The sequence below is a fragment of the Ovis aries genome, chromosome 10 (assembly GCF_016772045.2).
Source record: "Ovis aries strain OAR_USU_Benz2616 breed Rambouillet chromosome 10, ARS-UI_Ramb_v3.0, whole genome shotgun sequence".
Taxonomy (NCBI): Eukaryota; Metazoa; Chordata; class Mammalia; order Artiodactyla; family Bovidae; genus Ovis; species Ovis aries.
The window spans coordinates 19616476-19640990 of NC_056063.1; the positions used below are offsets into that span (position 1 = coordinate 19616476).

Here is a 24515-nt window from a genome sequence, read left to right on the forward strand (position 1 = left end):
AAGCTTTTAAGTTTAATCAGGTCCCACTAGTTTACTTTTGTTTTTATTTCCATTACTCTAGGAGGTGGGTCATAGAGGATCTTGCTTTGATTTATGTCATCGAGTGTTCTTTCTATGTTTTCCTCTAAGAGTTTTATAGTTTCTGGTCTTACACTTAGGTTTTTAAACCATTTTGAGTTTATCTTTGTGTATGGTGTTAGGAAGTATTCAAATTTCATTCTTTTACATGTAGCTGTTGACTTTTCCCAGCACCATTTATTGAAGAGGCTGTCTTTGCCCCATTGTATATTCTTGCCTCCTCTGTCAAAAATAAGGTACCCATTAAGTCCATAGGTTTATTTCTGGGCTTTCTATCTTGTTCCGTTGGTCTGTATTTCTGTTTTTGTGCCAGTACCATACTTACTGTCTTGATGACTATAGCTTTGTAGTATAATCTGAAGTCAGGAAGGTTGATTCCTCCAGCTCCATTCTTTCTCAAGACTGCTTTGGCTCTTGGGGTCTTTTGTGTTTCCCTATGAATTGTGAGATTTTTTTTTGTTCCAGTTCTGTGAAAAATGTCATTGGTAACGATAGGGATTGCATTGAATCTGTAGATTGCGTTTGGTAGTATAGTCATTTTCACAATAGTGATTCTTCCTACCCAGGAACATGGAGTATCTCTCCATCTGTTTATGTTGTCTTTGATTTCTTTCATTAGTATCTTACAATTTTCTGTGTACAGTTCTTTTGTCTCCTTAGGTAAGTTTATTCCTAGATATTTAATTATTTCTGTTGCAATAGTGAATGGGATTGATTCCTTAATTTCTCTGATTTTTCATTGTTAGTATATAGAAATGTAAGTGATTTCTGTGTATTGATTCTATATCCTGCAACTTTGCTAAATTCATTGATTAGCTCTAGTAATTTTCTGATACTCTCTTTAGGGTTTTCTATGTACAGTATCATGTCATCTGTAAACAGTGAGAGCTTTACTTCTTTTCTGATCCGGATTCCTTTTATTTTTCTTCTCTGATTGCTGTAGCTAGGACTTCCAGAACTATGTTGAATAATAGTGGTGAAAGTGGACACCCTTGTCTTGTTCCTGATCTTAGGGGGAATGCTTTCAGTTTTTCACCATTGAGAATTCTGTTTGCTATAGACTTATCATATATGGCCTTTACTATGTTGAGGTTGGTACCTTCTATGCCCATTTTTCGAAGAGTTTTAATCATAAATGGGTGCTGAATTTTGTTAAAGGCTTTTTCTGCATCTATTTAGATTACATTATTATATTTATCTTTCAATTTGTTAATATGGTGTACCACACTGACTGATTTGTGTATACTGAAGAATCCTTGCATTCCTGGAATAAACCCAACTTGATCATGGTGTATGAGCTTTTTGATGTGTTGCTGAATTCTGTTTGCTAAAATTTTGTTGAGGATTTTTGCATCTATGTTCATCAGTGATAGTGGCCTGTAGTTTTCTTTTTGTGTGTTGTTTTTGTCCGGTTTTGGTATCAGGGTAATGGTGGCCTCATAGAATGAGTTTGGAGGTATTCCTTCCCCGGCAATTTCTTGAAAGATTTAGAAGGATAGGCATTAGCTCTTCTCTAAATGTTTAAGAGAATTTTCCTGTGAAGCCATCTGGTCCTGGGCATTTTTTCTTTGGGAGATTTTTGATCACAGCTTCAATTTCAGTGCTTGTAATTGGATTGTTCATAATTTCTATTTCTTCCTGGTTCAGTCCTGGAAGATTGAACTTTTCTAAGAATCTGTCCATTTCTCCAGGTTATCCACTTAATGCCAGATAGTTGTTCATAATAGTCTCTTATAATCCTTTGTATTTCTGCATTGTCTGTTGTAACCTCTCCTTTTTCACCTCTAATTTTGTTGATTTGATTCTTCTTTTTTTCTTGATGAGTCTGGCTAAGGGTTTGTCAATTTTGCTTATCTTCTCAAAGAACCAGCTTTTAGTTTTATTAATCTTTACTATTCTTTCATTTCTTTTTCATTTATTTCTGCTTGGATCTTTCTGATTTTTTTCCATCTACTAACTTTGGCGGTTTTTTGTTCTTCTTTTTCCAGTTTTTTTAGGTGTAAAGTTAGGTTGTCTATTCAATGTTTTTCTTGTTTCTTGAGGTAGGATTGTATTGCTATAAACTTCCCTCTTAAACTGCTTTTGCTGCATCCCATAGGTTTTGTCATTTGTTTCTAAAAATTTCTTTATTTCCCTTTTGACTTCTTCAGTAACCTGCTGATTATTTAGAAATGCACTGTTTAATCTCCCCTGTGTTTCTTATAGTTTTTTCTTATTAATTGATATCTAGTCTCATAGCATTGTGGTCAGAGAAGATGCTTGATACGACCTCAAGTTTCTTAAATTTACTGAGCTTTGATTTGTGACCCAAGATGTGGTCTATCCTGGAGAATGTTCCATGTGCACTTGTATTCCTCTGCATTTGGATGGAATGTCCTAAAGATATCAATGAGATCCATCTCATCTAATGTATCATTTAAGACTTGTGTTTCCTTATTAATTTTCTGTTTTGATGATCTGTCCATTGGTGTGAGTGAGGTGTTGAAGTCTCCTACTATTATTGTGTTCCTGTCAATTTTTCCTTTTATGTCTGTTAGTGTTTGTCTTATGTATTGAGGTGCTCCTATGTTGGGTGCACAGATATTTATAATTGCTATGTCTTCCTCTTGGATTGATCCCTTGATCATTATGTAGTGTCCTTCCTTATCTCTTGCAATTTTCTTTATTTTAAAGTCTATTTTGTCTGATATGAGAATTGCTACTCCAGCTTTCTTTTGCTTCCCATTTGCATGGGATATGCACTTTCAGTCTATATGTGTCTTTAGGTCTGAAGTGGGTTTCTTGTAGACAGTATATATATGGATCTTGTTTTTGGATTCATTCAGCTAGTCTGTGTCTTTTGGTTGGAGTATTTAATCCATTTACATTTAAAGTAATTATTGATATGTATGTCCCTACTTCCCTGGTGGTTCAGACGGTAAAGTGTCTGTCTACAATGTGAGAGACCTGGGTTCGATCCCTGGGTTGGGAAGATTCCATGGAGAAGGAAATGACAACCCACTTCAGTACTTCTTGCCTTGAAAATCCCATGGACGGAGGAGCTTGGTGCAGGCTACCATCCATGGGGTTGTAAAGAGTCGGGCACGACTGAGCGACTTCACTTTCACTTTCATTGCCATTTTTAAATTGTTTGAGGTCGATTTTGTAGATCTGTTTTCTTCTCTTGTATTTCCTGACTATGTAAGTCCCTTTAACATTTGCTGTAAATCTGGTTTGGTGGTACTAAATTCTCTTAACTTTTGCTTGTCTGTAAAGCTTTTTATTTCTCCATCAATTCTGAATAAGATGCCTGCTGGGTACAGTAATCTTGGTTATAGATTTTTCCCTTTTAGTACTTTAAATACATCCTTCCATTCCCTTCTGGCTTCCAGAGTTTCTGTTGAAAGATCAACTGTTAAACTTATGGGGTTTCCCTTGTATGTTACACGTTGCTTTTCCCTTGTTGCTTTTAATAGTCTTTCTTTGTGTTTAGTCTTTGTTAGTTCGATTAGTATGTGTCTTGGCATATTTCTCCTTGGGTTTATCCAGTATGGGACTCTTTGTGCCTCTTAGACTTGATTCACTATTTCCTTTTCCATGTTGGGGAAATTTTCAACTATAATCTCTCTGAAAATTTTCTCATACCCCCTTTTTTTTTCTCTTCTTCTGGGATCCCTATAACTCGACTGTTGGTGTGTTTGATATTGTCCCAGCGGTTTCTGAAACTATCCTCAGTTCTTTCCATTCCTTTTACTTTACTCTGCTCTTCAGAAGTTATTTTCACCATTTTACCTTCCAGCTCACTGATTCATTCCTTTGCTTCAGATTTGTTTACTATTTTGAGACAAGCTACCTGACTTGTCACAGATCAGGTCTTCTGAATAGCACTACTCTATAACGAAAGCGTTTTTCGTAAAATTTCAATAAGTGATGTAAATTTAAGTAAAAATTTAAGATATCACAATTCTAGACCCCGGTTCGATTCCTGGGTCAGGAAGATCCACTGGAGAAGGGATATGCTACCCACTCCAGTATTCCTGGGCTTCCCTTATGGCTCAGTTGGTAAGGAATTCACCTACAGTGCAGGAGACCCGGATTCAACTCCTGGTTGGGAAGATTCCCTGGAGAAGGGAACGGCAACCCACTCCAGTAATCTTGCCTGGAGAATTCTATGGACAGAGGAGCTACAGTCCATGGGGTCGCAAAGAGGTGGACACAATGAAGTGACAAACACTTTCAACTACATGTCCAGAATCTGACTAAGCATTCTGAGACGGGCTGGGGAAGAGACCTAGGAGTACTGGGGTGTGGGAAGCTGGGGTTGGATGGGGGGAGTGTGGTTAACACATTCAATTTAGAAGCTGACCATCTAGTAGAAATGTGTAGAGCTCATCTAAGAAACTCTGGGAACTAGCTCCCTTTCTTGTATTTTCAACAATCTCAGTGTCAGTAATAACAATGCTGTGATTTTCTCCTCAATGGAGCAATAAAGATAACAAGGGTGAAATCAAAGACAGATACTTTGTCCTTAAAGAGTGGAAGAATCTTCTTTTGAAGGGCTCTTCCCACCTCTGAAGAAGTACATCAAAATCAATTAAGCTTTGAAGTCTATGATTTGTTTCAGAAGGGGTCACTTTCTGCTGCTTACTCAAGGAATTCTGAAATGTGAAATAAGGAACTGCCTGAAATTTCTTCAGTTAATTTTATTTTGATCATCCCACAAGCATTTTTTTTTTCAGGAATTAATCAGAGTAATTAGAAAGGAAATAATGTTATCCAGAAGGGAAAAATGAAGAGCTAAGAAAGAGGTCTCTAGACTAAACCACCACCACCACACGGATTTGATCCCTGAGTCAGGAAGATCCCCTAAAGAAGGGCATGGCAACCCACTCCAGTATTCTTGCTCGGAAAACCCCATGAACAGAGAAGCCTGGTGGGCTACAGTCCACAAGGTTGCAAAGAGTTGGACAGGACTAAAGCCACTGGGCACACAACCAACAAGGACCTACTGTATATCACAGGGAACTCTGCTCAATATTCTTAAAAACCTAAATGGAAAAAGAATTTGATAAAGAACAGATACAAGTATATGTTTAAATGAATAACTTTGCTGTACAGCTGAAACTAACACAATATTGTTAATCAATTATACTCCAATATAAAATAAAAGTTAAAAAAAAGTGATGTCTAAAGAAACCAAGGTGGACATTAAGAAAAGACGTACTCTGGCAAGGAAGAAACTTTAATTCTATAAATTAAATACAGAGGGAGTACAACTATTAATATAAGAGAAACAAATCACCAAGTATAAATATAAGTGAAGAGCTTAGATTTATAAGCATATCAGAGGAGCTAAAAAGCTTAAAACAGGAGAGAATTCTGAATAATACCAAGACCAATACAAAAGTCTCAGAATTGTATTCCAAGCATGAAAAGTTAAGGGAAAATGAAGGCTTACATCTGGGGAGAGAGTTGATGTAATGTGAAGAGCTAACAAAAAATGAATAATTATTTAATTTCAATTTTATTCCTAGTGGTTCTCCTACAGAGAATGATCTTCACAAGATGAATGAAAAACCAAATGTAAAAGGACACATACTATTCCATTTATATAAAGTTCAAAATATGCAAAACAATTTATAACATTAGAAATCAGGGTAATGGTTGCTTTGGGGCACAGCACTAACTGTGAAGGAGCCTTAGGATACAGATGTGTTCACTTTGTGAAAATTCATCAAGTTGTACACTTAAGTTGTATTGATATTTTGTATGTATGTGCTAATAAAAAGTTAAAAAGAAAAAGAAGCTAAGTCCAAAGTGTTAAGATTGGCAAGGAGCTCACCTCACTCATTTATTAAAAGCTTAGTTCAGCTTTTTAAGGCTTAGTTCAGTTCTCTGGTCCAAATGACCCAATGATCTGAAAACTGACAAATCACTGAGGTTAATCTCTGAGTATCCATGAAGTTAAGAGTCAAAAGAACTGAGATTAGCAAGTATTCTTCAAATTTAATAAAAAAAAAATGGGTCAGAAGGGGTATGGAAGAATGGATCTCAGGAACTGTATACTATAACAAGTAGCATAATATTAATGCTGAGTAAAAATTCATGACACAAAGTGGGTATTAAAGACTTACTGAGTAAATAAATGTACTAAGTGAAGTGAAGTCGCTCAGTTGTGTCTGACTCTTTCTGACCCCATGGACTGTAGCCCACCAGGCTCCTCTGTCCATGGGATTTTCCAGGCAATAGTACTGGAGTGGATTGCCATTTCCTTCTCTAGGGGATCTTCCCAACCCAGGGTTTGAACCCGGGTCTCCCGCATTGTAGACAGACGCTTTACCGTCTGAGCCACCAGGGAAGTCCATTTAATTTTAGTGACTCACTGAGAGAGTGTGTAATCTCTGCATCAAGATAGTCTTTCTCTCTGAAACTGGAAAGATTTAAGATAATATATGAGTTTCAGGAGTGAATCAGATGAAGAAAATCTAACCTAAGACAAACAGAAAGATTTAGAAGTAAGTTTCAAATCTATTTTTTAAATGTACGTGTGTATATAGACAGAATTTATTATGTGCACTTTTTTAATTGATAATTAAAATTTGCTTAAAAGAAAATGTGCTTAAAAAAATAAAATGTGCTTGCATAAAAACACAATCTAATCAAGGGTAATTCAAAAGTAATGGAAGAAAACAAAACAAATTTTTAACAATAGTTGCATCCACCTGGTAGAATATAAGGTTGTTCTATTGTTATTTATTTTTCTAAAGTGTCTTTAACAAACAGTATCTAACTTCACCAGATGTTATGAGAATTTCAATGACAGTGGTACAGTACTTCACACAGTACGTAACACCTCAATAAATGGAAGGTACTAAAAATGTATGCCATCATAAATTATTTAACCATGTTTTTATGCTGTATAGTTTTAGGGATGCCCACTAATCTGCCATAGTATTTTCATTATTCAATTTATACAAAGTTTTAACATTAGAAAAAATCTATTTTTTAATTAAACACAAATCACTCTTACCTTTCTCAATTCAACTGTCACTTCATTTCTGTGTCTTCGCATTGTCTGTAAGAAAAACAAAAATTTCATTAAGTATCTAAATATTGATACTGCTAGTATAAATTAAGGTCTCTGGCATTTATTATTATTTTTTTTTTAGATTTTATTCTCAAAGATTAAGGATTAGTCAGTTTTAGACTTTAAATGATGAACTACAGGAGGCTAAAAAGTCAAAACTCCTGTCTGTTTTACTGGATACCTGTTGATTAGTTCTGTGGGGAGTGGGAGACAGAGCTCAGCTGCCTAAGACCCACACCCCTGTCCTAACTGCACCCAGGTTTCTATGGGGAATTATATACTCTCCACTGTGTAGTCTTGATGGAACCATCTATTAAAGCATCTCCAAAAAAAGAAAAAAGAAAATCATCTCACTCTCTCCTAGCATAAACAGCATGAGCTCAAACTCTGCCAACAGAACTCTCCCCTGTAACTCTGAACCCAGAGCAAAATAGAAAGAGGGAAAATTTTTTTTAAAAGCACGTTAATTACCAAAGGAAGTATCTGAACAAGGCAGTGAGCCATGCCTATTTCTGAACTTGCTATATTCCTAGTTATCTGGTGTCTGTACTCATTCGATGAACTACCTCATAATCTTCCAATATGGTTTTGCTTTTAAGTCAGCCAGAACCAATTTTTTATGCCTGCAACTAGTGTATTCTATCTCAAACAATTAATGTTTCAAGAAAGTAATTTACTCATTGTTATGACCTTAAAAATCACATAAAAATGAAAATAAACTTGAGACAGGTATTTTGTATAAAAAGATAAAGAAGTATCCTTCTAAGTTTAATAAGAGGCTCTCACAAATGTCTTAATAGGAATTATTAAAATAACTAGATATCTTTGGTAGCTCAGCTGGTAAAGAATCCGCCTGCAACGCAAGAGACCTAAGTTTCAATCCCTGGGTTGGGAAGACCCCCTGGAGGAGGGCATGGCAACCCACTCCAATATTCTTGCCTGCAGAATTCCCATGGACAGAGGAGCCTGGCGTGTTGCAGTCCATGGTTTTGCAAAGAGTTGGATATGACTGAGCAACTAAGGACAGCACATATATCCCTTCTCCCCTTAACACAGTGATATAATGGATTATTTCATTACACATACAAATACAGTAAGTGTTTACATTTTTAGAATAAAGGCCACATGTCATAGTGTATTACTTTTTTAATACACTGCTACAGGCAGTGTTATTAATATTATTCTATTTAATGATCTTTTGTTACTGTGCCTCTGTCAAGTTTTCTTAAACTGCAGTGATGAATTAATCTCTTTGTAGGAAAAAGAATCCCATGGAACCCAAATTATAAACTTTGTTAAATACACTGAAATATTAATCTAGACATAAATTCATGCTTAAAGACAGATATATTTAATTAATGTAAAGGAAACTGCCAAATAAAATTCAAATTAGTAACATTTATTTGATGTGATCATGGAAAGAGGCACTGCTAAAACTATTACTACTAATAGGGTTCAACAGTAAAAAGAGCGAGCCCTGAGTATAATTCTATATTTAATGTTTCTGGGTTTATGTTTCAACACTATTAATACAGAAAATGCTTTATGTATTGATTAATCATACAAATTATAATAAATGTTGAGCAAATACAAATATTAATGAAGTGTTATCTGGTCACTCTGTAAAGAAAGCTGTCTTTATTCACCTGAAAAACTACCAATTGTCGAAATCTGCCTGTACAGACTATTTGCCTAATCCAGCCATTACTAAAGCTGGAAGAGAAAGGTGTTCTGACTGTAATGACTACTACAGTCAACTGTTTACAAACTGTTTAAAGACAGTACACAAGGACTTCCCGGTGGTCCAGTGGTTAAGAATATGCCTACCAACGCAGGGGACACGCTCGGGCCACATGGAGCGGAGCAGCTAAGCCCCCGTGCTGCAACTACGGAAGCCCTGGAGCCCGTGCTCTGCAACAAGAGAAGCTGCTGCAATGAGATGCCCATGAACGGCAACTAGAGAGTAGCCGCTGCTCTCTACAACCAGAGAAAGCCTCAACGTGGCAAGAAGATCCAGAGCAGCCAAAATAAAGTGATTAACTAATTAAAAAATAAGATAGCAGACAACAAGAAAGTCTCAGGCAGCCTGTCTCTTCGAAAATATGGTCAAGTCACTGCTACGCTGTAATTTCCATTAAAAAACTACTTCAGCAAGGCTAGAAGTGGTGGGTGAACTAAAGCACTCTGAATAAATGAGGAATCTACACTTCAGAGGAGGTTAGTTAGCAGGTGAAGTGCCCAAATCAGGAGTTAATTCCCAATTAGTAAGTGCTTCAAATACCAACTTCTGAATTTAGACACTTGTTTGTTAATTAACGTAAGGGATGTTGGAAATAATTTTTTATTGCTGAACTGGAATTGTTCAAGACATATGGATTAACTAGGCATATAGGTATACCTTGAGTCTTACCTGTTTGCAGTTTAAGAATATGACAAGCCCTACAGAGAAGTTTTTGAGTCTAAGTGATTCTGTGGCCCACCTCATCTTGAAAGATTTTGTTCCCTAATTCTAGTCAGATCTTCCTGGTGTCTACTTAGGGTTAAAGTTTTATTGCTAGGTGGTAGTTCAGGATCTAAAAGAGCTAAACTCATAAAACAAGCTCTGTGACTTCTGGCGACTGCTCGCTAATACACACTTGTGTAAGAATTAACAGCAAATTCTGTCTAAGGCTTATTTTATTACTCACTGGGAATTCCCTGGCAGTTCAATGGTTAGGACTCAGCACTTTTACTGCTGAAGACCTGGGTTCAATCCCTGATCGGGGAACTAAGATCGCACAAGTCATACAGCATGGCCAAAAACAACAACAATAATAACAGTACAACTCACTGGTAGTAAAATCTCTAAGGAAAATCACCTATTACCTGCACCTATCTATACAGTTAAAGGCCTTCTATTCATCCAAAAGAACCTATGAGTGTAAACGGCCAAATGGCTTAGGTCAGTCAGCAACAGGTAACTATCATCTATGGTGCAAGTACCTTTGAATTAGTCATCACTTCCTCTCCACTCTGTTTAAGTTATAGAAAAAGGCTCCATCTTAGGGCCTCTCCTTCCTTACATTCTTCCCAAGTGATCTCATCTACTCTTACATCTTCAATTACAGTTTGAAGACCACGCCCAAGTATCTATTCTGCTCTCTCGCCTGGGCTTCAAATCTGTAAATACAATATTCACTCTTTCGTCAAAAATTTACTAAATCCAACCTAAATGCTCCACGCAATATGCCTGCAACTAGAAGGCAAATACAGCAATTATAGTCTAGTACTGCTGCTGCTGCTGCTAAGTCGCTTCAGTTGTGTCCAACTCTATGCAACCCCATAGACGGCAGTCCACCAGGCTACCCCGTTCCTGGGATTCTCCAGGCAAGAACACTGGAGTGGGTTGCCATTTCCTTCTCCAATGCGTGAAAGTCAAAAGTGAAAGTGAAGTCGCTCAGTCATGTCAGACTCTTAGCGACCCCATGGACTGCAGCCCACCAGGCTCCTCCATCCATGGGATTTTCCAGGCAAGAGTGCAGGAGTGGGGTGCTACTGCCTTCTCTGATAGTCTAGTACAGTGGTCAGTAAACCGTAACCTGTGGGCCAATTCTGGCAAGCTGCCTATTTTTTCAGGGCCCCACAGGAATAGTCTGTACATTTTTAAGTGATTACAGTATAAAGAATATTACATGTCTATATGATACCTTTATTTTTGTCTCTTGGCCCCACAAAGCCTGTAATATTTACTATCTGTCCTTTTAAGAAAAGTTTGCCAGCAGCTGGTCTAGGGGAAAAGATAGTAATAACACACAGTAATATAAATTTGTTAATTGTTAAGATAGGAAAATAAATAATAAAGTTCTATATCAGAAGGAGACATGATCAGAGGGTCAGGAAAGGGCTCAACGAAGAATTAAAATATGTATGCCTATGTATAAGTTTAGGGATAGGGGACAGATCACTGCAGGGCCTCAAACTCAGCTGCTTATAAATACCACACCTGCTCCCTGATCTTTCCCCACAGAAAAAAATACTACCTACGCTTCCATGAATATCCCCAATACCAGGAAACAGTGCAACCACCCAAAGTTAAGAGCCCCAATCCTGGTAGATCATCCATGGATGGCTACTCACTCTCCAATTCTCTGACATCCAACAAGGTCAACAAAATAGGATTCAAACCTTCCAGCCTTACCGCCACCATCCTAGACTACTAAGCCACCATCAAGTCAACTGGATCATTACCAGTCTCCTTCTATGCACTGAACCAGTTTTCCATAATGCAGCCAGAGCATGCTTTTTCTAATGCAAACCTGTGTTGCAATCCTCTTGAATAAAATCTTTCAGTGAATTTTTTTAATCTAGAATCGTTCACTTCATCAAAAAAAAAAAAAAAAAAAAAAAGTTACCAGGACAGTCAAACCAAAACCCCACAGACAAAATCTACAACAATGGGTGATAAGGCACACCCATGAATTCTCAAATACAAGAAGGTTAAATCTGGTTAAATCACCAACTACAGGACTGACATGTTCTCAGCATATCTGCTGAAGGAAATAGAAGGGCAGAAGTAACTGGGTAATTGAAGGAAGAGGGGGGAGGAGAACCCCAAATCATGAATCTCTAGAATTTAGAAAGGCAATTTGAGGACAGCTGCAAATGAAAGGGACAAAACACTGTAAGAAATGACGAGAGCAGACTCAAACAAGAGGCTGAAGTCCTCCTTCCTAGGAAAAGCCCTATAAGAAATTTCTGGGAGAAGAATTCCAAGTGATTAAGACAGGCACAACTAGGGCAAAACAGAGGATCCAGACGAAAGTGGGTGAGTGAAAAAGAGCCAGATCTCAGAAAATAGGAATATATATATATATATATATATATATATATATATATATATTTATAAAATCATTTTTTAAAAAAAGAAGAAGGGGGTCTATAGTAGTATGGCTAGAAAAGCTATCCTGACCCATCCCTCACTCTGAAAAGCTCAGGAAAACATATCATAAAATGAACAACATAAAAGGACTGGGGTCAAATTCTATGTTATAAGACATAAGGAACAGAATGATCCATTAAAATACAACAGGTAAAAATTACATCCTAGAGAACGACAGAAAACGTGAAAGAACATTATTATTCAGAAAAATTCAAAAATGAGGTAATAGAAATGAAAGAATTTGAAAATTTTGGAAATTTCAGAAAGAAAACCTAGCCAAGAACAATCACCCAACACAACAGATAATGCTTAAGAGTTACAGAATGTGCAAAGAAATAAAATTTTAATAAAAAAGAAATGAAGGTGAAAATTATTAGAAATAACAATAAAGACAATAATTAAAAAAGAAAAGTCCCAAAACTAAAAGACCTGAAATTACTGAAAAAGCACACAAAGTACTGGGAAATCAATCCAGAAAAACCAATACCAAGATATATTAGAAAGACTAGTGGATTTCAAAAACAGATAAGAAAATGCCTCTGGACATCTATATGTAGGGTAGATCTAACAAATGAGCTCAGCAAGGTCACAGAATACAAGATAAAAACACACAAGTCAGTTTGTATGTCTATACACTTGCAACAAACACATGGGCATCAAAACTACCACAGAGAGTGTTCCAATTTCATTCTTTCACATGCAGCTGTCCAGTTTTTCCAGCACCACTTACTGAAGAGACTGTCTTTTCTCCATTGTATATTCCTGTCTCCTTTGTCTTAGATTAACTGACCACAGGTGTCTGGGTTTACTTCTGGACTTTCTATCCCATTCTACTGATTTATATTTCTGTTTTTGTGCCAGTATCAGACTGCTTTGACTACTTCAGCTTTGTAGTAGAGTCTGAAGTCAGGGAGCCTCATTCCTCCAGCAATAAACTAACAACGCACACATAGGCATCAAAATGAGAAATACAAAGAATATCATTAATAATTTCTCCAAAAAAACACCTTAGGTATGATCCTAACAATACCTGTACAGGATACATATGTTAAAATGAAACAACACTGATGAAGGAATTTAAGAATCTAAAAAATGTAAAGACATACTGTGTTAATGGACTGGTAGACTCAAGTTGATGTCAATTCTTCTCATAATGATATACAGATTTAGCACAATTCCTTTCAAATACCGATAATACTGTTCTAAGCTTACGTAGAAAGCCAAAGTAATTAGAATAGCTAACAATTTTGTGGGAAAAAAGGTGGGAGGAATTAGTCTATCTAACTTCCAGACTTATTATATAGCTACAGTAATAAACACTGCGTGATACAGGTGGAAAGATATATACACTGATCAAAGGAACAGAAGAGGGAACCCACACAGACCTGCACAAACGTGCTGAATCGCCTTCTGACAGAGGCACGAAAATAATTCAACAGAGGAAAGCTAGACTCTTCAACAAATGATGGCATTCAGGTAGATGTTAACAGACAAGTATATGAACCTCAACTTGAAGACTCATACCTCATACACAAAATATAATACAAATTGATCATGTTGAAATTTAAAACTAGGATCTGGAACTAGGCAAAGAATTCAGACTTTTCCCTAAAAGCATGATCCATAAAAGGATAAACCAATAAATGAAACTTCATCAAAATTTAAAATTTTACTCTTAGAAAGCTTCCATGTGGAAAGGATGAAAATGAAATATTGTCAATGACACTATTATAGAGAACTCTTATAATATTAGAACAATTAAATTAGAAAATAGGCAAAAGAAATGAAGAGCTATTACATCAAAGAGGATATAAAGATGGCAAATAAATACATGAAAAGATGATTATTAACCATTAGGGAAATGCAAATTAAAACCAAACGAGATATTACTACACACCTACCAGAACAGCTAAATTAAATAACTGAGACAATACCAAACGCTGAGGAAGATGTGGAGAAACTCATGCACTGCTGGCGGAATGTAAAGCAGTATCAGGAAAATCTTCTTTTTTTTAACTAAACATGCAAATACACTGGACTTAGCAACTACTAAACATTCATCCCAAAGAAATGAAAACTTACATTTCATAAATGTACACAAATGTTGGTAGCAGTTTTATTCATTCATGACAGCCCAAACCTGGAACCCAGACATCCTTTGTAGTTTAAACAAAATTTTGGTACATCCATACCACAAAATGCTACCCAGCAAAAAAAAAGAAATGAGGGACTTTTCTGGCAGCCCAGCGGTTGAAACTCCACACTACCACTGCAGGGGGTTTGGGTTTGATCCCTAGTTAGGGAACTAAGATCCTGCACGCCATGTGGTGTGGCCAAAATAAAAACATTTTTTAAAAATGAATGAACTATTGATACAAGCAACAGCCTGGATGAATCTCCAGGATTCACATTCTGTTGAAGCCTGGCTTGGAGAACTTTGAGCATTACTTTGCTAGCATGTGAAATGAGTGCAATTAAGTGGTAGTTTAACATTTTTTGGCACTGGAATGAAAACTGACCTTTTCCAATCCTGTGGGCCACTACTGAGTTTTCCAAATTTGCTGGCAGGTTGAGTGCAGAACTTTTGCAGCATCATCTTTTAGGATTTGAAATAGCTCCACTGGAATTCCATCACATCCACTAGCTTTATTCGTAGGGATGCTTTCTAAGGCCCACTTGACTTCACACTCCAGGATGTCTGGCTCTAGGTGAGTGATCACACCACTGTGGTTATCTGGGTCATGAAGATCTTTTTTGTATAGTTCTTCTGTGTATTCTTGCCACCTCTTCTTGCTGTCTTCTCCATCTGTTAGGTCCATACCGTTTCTGTCCTTTATTGTGCCCATCTTTGCATGAAATGCTCCCTTGGTACCCCTAATTGTCTTGAAGAGATCTCTGGTCTTTCCCATTCTATTGTTTTCCTCTTTCTTTGCATGGATCACTAAAGAAGGTTTTCTTATCTCTCCTTGCTATTCTTTGGAATTCTGCATTCAGATGGCTATCTTTCCTTTTCTTCTTTGCCTTTCATTTCTCTTCTTTTCTCAGCTATTTGTAAGGGCTCCTCAGACAACAATTTTGCCTTTTTGCATTTCTTCTTCTTGGAGATGGTTTTGATCACAGCCTCTTGTACCATGTTACGAACCTCCGTCCATAGTTCTTCGGGCGCCTATCAGATCTAATCCCTTGAATCTATTTGTCACTTCCACTGTATAACTCTAAGGGATTTCCTTTAGGTCATACCTGTATGGCCTAGTGGTGTTCCCTACTTTCCTCAATTTAAGTCTGAATTTGGCAATAGGGAGATCATGATCTGAGTCACAGTCGGCTCCCAGTTTTGTCTTTGCTGACTGTATAGAGCTTCTCCATCTAAGGCTCTACATATGGACATCACCAGATGGTCAATACCGACATCAGGTTGATTATAATCTTTGCAGCTGAAGATGGAGAAGCTCTTGACTGTATATATATCAATATTTTACAGTATGTTACCATTGGAGGAAACTGAATACGTGGTCTCTTTGTATTATGTTCTACATTTGCATATGATGTTATAATTATCTCAAAATAAAGGTCAATTGTTTTTAAACCTTTAAAGGAAATTCCCTGGTGGTCCAGTGGTTAGGACTCCACGCTTACACTGTTGAGGGCCTGAGTTAGACTCTTGGTCCAGAACTAAGATCGCATAAGCTATGCTGTGCAGCCACAAACTACCAAAAAAAAAAAAAAAAAAATCAATAGACACACACACAAAAAAAGTAAAAAATAAAAAGATATATTTTACATCAGATGCTGAGGAGGAGGGGAAGAAGTCATAATCAATTTCCAAACTGTACATAACAGGGAATCAACAGATAATAACTAAAAGAGAAGGAACCAAATAAAGCTAACTAGCTACCATAACAAAAATACAAACCTTCTATAAAATATCAAAGAGTATAAGTAAAGAATCACCTAGGACTATTTCACACATAAATATATGGAAACAGGGAAGAAATAAGGTAGCGAGCTCAAGGAAATTAGGCTACATATGACTTCAGAATGTATGAAAATGAATTATATATGCGTATGACAAAATGAAACTTCAAGAAAAGTAATCAAAAAAAAAAAAAATCATGAAGCTAAACGTGCATCCAGTTAGTGGCACGGTCATACTGTAACCTTCAACCCAGTCACTTGTACATCCCCAACCAACTCTAAAATGTACTCATATAATTAATACTTTACTAAAATTTTGCCTTTTTAAAAACACAGGCCCTGTATGACATATGGTTTACATATAATTTCATGTGGCTTTAGAGCCATCAGAAAGCCTCTATTAACTCCAGGTTACGAATCTCTAAAATAAAAGTAAGTAATTTCAGAAAAGGACAGGAAGGGAATTTGGGGGTTAATGGAAGTAGACTAAAACTAGATTTTTGTGATGGCTGCACAACTGAACAATTGACTACAAATCAAACTTTATACTAACATAAACCTGTTTTTAAAATCCTCTGCAATACAGGTATTTATATACTTGCTCCTTCTAAAAACAGTAATTGAAAAATATGTATAAGTTTTATTTGGGGAGGAGGTAGAGGACTACATAAGGATATAAAATTGACCTGTCAAGTAGTGATAAAACTAGAAAAAAATAGCTCTGGGACAATAATAACTAAATTTGCCACCAACTGAGTCATCCATGTTTCAAGGTATTCATGACAAAGCTGACTTCTGAAAAGCAATGGAAGCCCCAGAGCGGTAAAATTGGTATCTTCAATGAGCTGAAGGAACATTAACTTCAATCTCAGAATTCTTACAAAGAAGGAATTGTAGAATTCAAATACACCACTTTACAATTAACAAATTAATGGACCTAGGCAGTGATCATCAACGGTTGCTAATATCAGGAAATGAAATAATCCAGCACTGTAGTTTGCTGTTCAGTTGCTAACTCGGGTTCAACTCTTTGCGACCCCATGGAATGCGGCACACCAGGCTTTCCTGCCCCTCACTATGCATCACCTAATAAAAATTATGAGCTTCCCTGTAGGAAAAAGGTAGCTCAGTCGGTAAAGAATCTGCCTGCAGTGCAAGAGACCCGGGTTTGATTCCTGGGTTGGGAACATCCGGTGAAGAAGGAAATGGTCACTCACTCCAGTATTCTTGCCTGGAAAATTCCATGGACAGAGGAGCCTGGCGTGCTGTGGTCCACAGGGTTGCAAGAGTCCGACACGACTAAGCAAATAAACCACCACCACCACCACCACCACCACCTGGTGGCTCAGTAGTAAAGAACCCAGCTGCCAGTGCAGGAGATGCAGTTTAATCCCTGGGTCAGCAAGATGCCCTGGAGGAGGAAATGGCGACTCACTCCAGTGTTCTTGCCTGGGAAATCCCAGGGACAGAGGAGCCTGGCGGGCTGCAGTCCATGGGATTGGACATGACTTAGTAACTAAAGAACAACAACAATAAAAGTTATGTATTATCCAAGAAAGTGAAAAGCCAATCTGCGGAATGAGAGAGAAGATTTGCAAATTATATATCTGATAAGGGACATTATCTAGAATAAGTGGTGTTAGTCGCTCAGTCGTGCCCAACTCTTTGGGACCCTACGGACTGCAGCCCTCCAGGCTCCTCTGTCCATGATTTTCCAGGCAAGGACACTGGAGTGGGTAGCCATTTCCTTCTCCAGGGGATCTTCCCAACCCAGGGATTGAACCCGGGTTTCCTGTACTGCAGGCAGATTCTTTACCGACTGAGCTATGATGGAAGCCCAGAATGGACCCATACAATTCAATAATAAAACAACACAATTTTAAAGTAAGCAAAGGATCTGAATAAACAGTTCTCCAAAGAAGATAAACAAATGGCCAATAAGCACAGGAAAAGATGTTCGACATAATTAGCTATCAGAGAAATAGAAAACAATCACAAAATACTCATTAAAATGGATAAAATAAAGATGACAGATAAGTACTGGTGAGAATGTGGAGAAATCAGAACTCTCACATTCTGCTGGTGGGATTGCACAATAATCTGAAAAACAGTCTGGGAGTTCCTCAAAAATTTAAACGTTGAATCACCACATGATTTAGCAACTACACTCCCAGTATATACCCAAGAGATATGAAAACATATGCCTGCACAGGAACTTGTACCAGAATGTTCACAGCAACTCAGTCCACAATAGCCAAAATGTGGGAGTAACTTAAATGCCCCACCAAATGGATACGTATAATGTGGTATACCCATACAGCGGAAAATCATTCAGCAATAAAAAGGAATGAATTATTAACATATACTAAAAACATGAATGACCCTTGAAAACATTATGCTGAATGAAATGAAGTCAGTCACAAAAGACCACATACTATATGATTCCATTTATGTAAATGTCCTGAACAGGAAAATCTATGGAGGTGGAAAACGGATTAGTTGAAGCGGATGGAGAATGGAGAATTATTTCTTTTTGTGGTAATGAAAATATTCTGAAACTGGGTATGGAGATGGCTGTACAACTTTTACTTTTAGTATGAATATGCTAAAACCCACTGAGTAGATGTGAAAATGTATGTAAACTGTATCTCAAGATCTTTCTTTTGCAGTATATAATACCACATACAAATCAATCTTTGCAAATAGATTTATTAATAAACAAAACATACCAAGCCTTTACATGTGACAACCAATTTACAGGAAATGAAAAGAACAGAAGGATATACTAGACATCAAGAAGTTGCAACGAGCAAAATTCAGGATAAACAACTCCATTTCTCAAACAACAAGCAACAAGGCAAAGGCGGGTGGGTGGTGGTGGCTTGAGAAATGGAGCAGGAACCTACAGACTGGAGATCTAAGAGACATGTCAACCAATCACAGAACACAGAACTCATATGAATACTGACCCAAACAAACTATAATGTAGTCATGCACAGATGTGAGAGAGTTGGACCATAAAGAAGGCTGAGTGCTGAAAAACTGATACTTTCAAACTGTGGTGCTGAAGAAGACTCTTGACAGTCCCGTGGACAGTAAGTAGATCAAAACAGTCAATCTTAAAGGAAACCAACCTCGAATATTCATTGGAAGGACTGATGCTGAAGCTGAAGCTCCAATACTTTGACCACCTGATGCAAAGAGCCAACCCGCTGGAAAAGATGTTGATGCTGGGAAAGACTGAGGATAGGAGCAGAAGCAGGTAACAGAGGATGAGAGGGTTGGATGGCATTACTGACTCAATGGACATGAGTTTGAGCAAACTCAGGGAGACAGTGAAGAACAGGGAAGCCTGGAGAGCCGCAGTCCATGAGCTAACAAAGAGTCAGACACGACTTGGCAACTGAACAACAACACTACATACATTAGAATGTGTGCACGTATGCTACAGATAAAACACAGCTGGGAAGTCTGAACACTGGATATTTAAATGAAGTTACTTCTACAATGGCACCCACTCCAGTACTCTTGCCTGGAAAATCCCATGGGCGGAGGAGCCTGGTGGGCTGCAGTCCATGGGGTCACGAAGAGTCAGACACGACTGAGCAACTTCACTTTCACTTTTCACTTTCATGCATGGGAGAAGGAAATGGCAACCCACTCCAGTGTTCTTGCCTGGAGAATCCCAGGGACAGGGGAGCCTGATGGGCTGCCGTCTATGGGGTCACACAGAGTCAGACACGACTGAAGTGACTTAGCAGCAGTAGCAGCAGCAGCTGTAATTTTAAAATTTTTAAACTTTTCAAGATATAAAAGTATATACAGATTAAAGCAGAAAATAAATTCACCAAAAGAAGTTCACTTCAGTTCAGTCGCTCAGTTGTGTCCGACTCTTTGCGACCCCATGAATTGCAGCACACCAAGCCTCCCTGTCCATCACCAACTCCTGGAGTTCACTCAGACTCACGTCCATTGAGTCAGTGATGTCATCCATGCCATCCATCTCATCCTCCGTCGTCCCCTTCTCCTCCCGCGCCCAGTCCCTCCCAGCATCAGAGTCTTTTCCAATGAGTCAATTCTTCACATGAGGCGGCCAAAGTACTGGAGTTTCAGCTTCAGCATCATTCCTTCCAATGAACACCCAGGACTGATCTCCTTTAGGATGGACTGCTGGATCTCCTTGCAGTCCAAGGGACTCTCAGGAGTCTTCTCCAACACCACAGTTCAAAAGCATAAATTCTTCAGCGCTCAGCTTTCTTCACAGTCCAACTCTCACATCCATACATGATCACTGGAAAAACCATAGCCTTGACTAGACGGACAGTGGTCGGCAAAGTAACGTCTCTGCTTTTTAATATACTGTCTAGGTTGGTCATAACTTTCCTTCCAAGGAGTAAGCGGCTTTTAATTTCATGGCTGCAATCAGCATCTGCAATGATTTTGGAGCCCCCCAAGATAAAGTCTGACACCGTTTCCACTGTTTCCCCATCTATTTCCCATGAAATGATGGGACCAGATGCCATGATCTTTGTTTTCTGAATGTTGAGCTTTAAGCCCATTTTTTCACTCTCCACTTTCACTTTCATCAAGAGGCTTTTTAGTTCCTCTTCACTTTCACTTCTTCACCAAAAGAAGAGTCCCTCAAATAAACTCAAACATACATGGAGACTTGATATGATAGAGATGGTATTGCAGACTACTAGTAAAAAAGACAGGCCATTTAATAAATGGTCCTGAGCCAAATAATTATCCATGTGGGGAAAAAAAACTAAACTGGATACCTACTATATCACCATACAGAAAAATCAATTTCAGATGGTTTGAAAATCTATAAAATCAACACTTTAAGTTTTTAAAGAAAAATATCTTTACAGTCCCTGGGTGGAGAAAAGTTTAAGTAGAACACAAAAATGTTAAAATCAAAAGAATAACTCCATTAAAATTTAGTATTTCTGGTCTTTGAAAGGTGTCACACAGAAAGTGAAAAGAGAAGCCAAACTGGAAAGAAACCTGAAGCATGAATACTAAACAACAAATATCCAGAATATACAAAGTACTCATACAAAAGACAATAGACAAAACAGGAGAAAGACAAGGCATTTCATAGACGACAGAACAACAGTCAACACGAAACGATGGTCAAGCTCATCACGTAGGAAGACACAAACTGAGAGTATAGTGAGATACCTTTCTGCACTTTAGACTGCCAAAACTTGGTATTATATCACCAAGTGTTCATGAAGATGTAGAGCAGCTGGTGAGTTGGTACAATCATTTGGGGGAGAAAATTCGGCATTTTTAAAATATGGTAAAGATGAAAATACTCAAGTACACAACAATTCTATTTCAAGGTATAAATCCTACAGAAGCTCTTGCATATACTCATCATGAGACAAATGTAAGTGGTTTCTGGCATGACTGGTTTATAATAGAAAGAAACAAAAATACTGAAAGCAACGCGAATGTTCATTAAAAGGAAAATAAGTGAATCGTGAGGCAATCATTACTCAGCAATGAGGATGAATGAACTACAGCCACACAAATGAATCTAGAGCTGTTAACACTACATGAACAAAACAACTGAAAACTTTTTATTTTCCACATTATACAGTACGAATATTTCATATTATAAAAAAAGCAAGCAAAAGTAAATACTATGTTATTTCAGGATACAGACATGTACAATAATCAGGAAAAGCAAAGTAATGATTTACACACATTTATGACAGTGGATTACTTTTTATATATATGTGTGTGTATGTGTGTATATATATGGAATGAAATACATCCTCTGGCTCTGGTGTCACACATGCACTTTCATTACAACATAGAGGCCCACAGTCTAGGGTACAAGTCCCTCAGCCCAGTCAAGGGCGATACAGTGGCAGAAGAATTAGACAAGAATGTCACTACTTGGACTGCGGATTTACTTCTGATAGAAAGCTAGGGATGTGATCAGAGAGACAGCTTCTGTTTCTAGTTCTTAAACTTAGTATTGGATTCACAGATATTTGTTTTATTATTTCTTCAAAACATGTCTACATTATCTATTTTTATATATCAAATGTTACACAATTTTTTTAATGTTTAAAGGAAAGAAAATAGCACTACTGATATACAACCAAGCATTGTGAGCTGTCCACAGCTGTGATCTACTGACATTTTGCTTCCCATTTCACTTGTGACCAGTAGAATCAACATATCAAACTGCAGTCACAGAGTATGAAAGTGAAAAGTGACAGTAAAGTCGCTCAGTCATGTCAGACTCTCTGCAACCCGGTGGACTGTAGCCTACCAGGCTCCCCTGTCCATGGGATTTTTCAGGCAAGAGTACTGGAGTGGGTTGCCATTTCCTTCTCCAGCGGATCTTCCTGACCCAGGGATTGAACCCAGGCCTCCCATATTGTAGGCAGATGCTTTACCATCTGAGCCACAAGGGACTATCTAATGCTAATGAATCCACATCAGATTTCAATCCTCAGAATGTGATCCAGAAAACACTGACAATCTCAGTATCATTTAAGGCTAATTCAAATTCTAATTTATCTTCTGATATGATACCCTGCTCTGGGTTAGTAGCTCTCCAATTTTCAGCCTGCAGTAAAATAAACTAGCTTTGTTAGAACACAAACTGGGACTTCCCTGGTGGCCCAGTGATTGGGAGTCTGCCTGCCTATGCAGGAGACGGGGTTCCATCCTGGTCTGGGAAGATTCCACATGCCTTGGGGTAACTAAGCCCCTGCACCGCAACTACTGAGCCCTCACGCCCCAGGGCACGTGCTCTGCAACAGAGAGGCCACCGCAATCAGAAACCTGCACGCCGCAACCAGACAGCAGCCCCCACTCACAGCACCCGGGCGCCACAATGAAGACTCTGTGAGGCAGGAAAAAGAAAAAACCAACAGGCTGCTGGGCTCTGCTCCCAGATTCCTCAAGCAGCAGGGCTGGGGTAAGGGTTAAGAATTTGTTTCCAACAAGATCCCAGATGATACTGATACTGGTGCTGCTGGAACCACACTCTTAACCACTGCTCTTGGTTAATTCTCTCATAAAATAACCAACAAAATTATTACTAAATTAGAAAGTATCCATATCATACCAAACAATTTTCCTCTAAGGTTTCATGTAAATTATTCAACACACACTGAAGACATATTACACAAATCACATTAGAGCACCATCCTAGAATGGCACAGCACAGTGGTTAGAAATATCTGCTCTGGAGTCAGTGGTCTAGGTTTAAATTCAGGCTCCCCCATGCAAACCGGATGATATTTTCGAAATGTTACTGGCCTTTCCATCTTAGCTTCTTTATCTATAAAATGCTGATAACAATGCCTCATAGGATTACATCAAGAAATGAGTCAAGTTCATGTTAAAATTTGCATAATGGGGACAGTGCCTGGCACAGAGAGCCCGCAAGAACATTAGCTACCATCGCCATTATTAACGATGTCCCCATGTTCCACATGTATCAGAGTCAATGTCTCATCCACCTCCATACGCTTCAAGACCACTGCTTCCGCGGAGCTGCGGAGAAGAACCTACCTCACTTAGCACATCACTCTGCCCATTTTCATTTCTGTCACCAGTGCCCTTACAATCAGCAAAGACGAGAAGCTGGTTTAGTTTTCCTCTCCAAACCAAGTCCTGACCACATCCCTGGTATCTTCAATAACCCTTCTAACATCCTGTTCACCAGTTGTTCTTTTTTCTAAGTTTCCAGCAACCCTTTCATCAAGAACCAACCACAGATCTGCCAGTCCAATTAGGATAAATTTGGGATGTTTTACACTTCATTCATAAACTCTGGAATATTCAACATTTTAATATGAAATGGGTAGACTTTCCCTTAAACACATGTACACTGACCTCTAATTTGAAGAATCTCTGATCCTAGCAGCAAAATACTCCAGAGATCCAATTAAGGCAACAGACAACTTCCCGTTCATTAGTCACTGGACAGACTGACCTAGATCCACAAAGATTACTTTAGACCCTCAGCCCTTGATTTTCTCCCACTTTATTAAACCCTTCCTGTTTTGCTTCCTTCTTACATAGTCCTCATACTTCAACACTTCTGCCCCGTGTATTTCTATCCTGTTGCCCTGATAAAAAGCTAACTTTGACTCACTTTAAGTCTTACTCCAAAAGCCAGGCTAGCAAGCGCTGCAAGAGAAAAAAAAAACAAAACAAAAACAAACCTCAGCCTCCAATATGGGTATTACCAATTCCAGGTCTCTAATCTCAGTTAAACTCTCAATGCTTGCTGTTTGGATAGTTTTCCCGCCTTCCTTAGGTAGGTTTTGCACAAAAAAGCTACTATCCACAAGACCCCTTTTCCATATTCTCCTTCCTCTCTGAAGAAAACCAGGCTCTCTATTTATTAAGAAAACAGGAACCATGAGATGGTAGCAATTCTCTCAACTTCCTATCATGCACTGCACCTCCAAATCTCAATTCCATCCCCAATCAACTGCATCCTCAAACATTTTTCTTTCCTTTCATCCTATCACAACCACTGGGCCTTTCTTCATC

At 38.1% G+C, this 24515-nt stretch overlaps 1 protein-coding gene across 1 annotated transcript in view; it reads right to left on the reverse strand.

Moving 5' to 3' along the window:
- The window catches only part of KPNA3 (karyopherin subunit alpha 3), a 95739-nt gene that overhangs the window by 42595 nt on the left and 28629 nt on the right, over positions 1 to 24515 (reverse strand). Inside the window, exon 2 of the mRNA XM_015098074.3 lies at positions 7088 to 7132. Coding sequence (XP_014953560.1) covers positions 7088 to 7132 — 45 coding nt within the window. The remainder of the gene's footprint in view (positions 1 to 7087; positions 7133 to 24515) is intronic.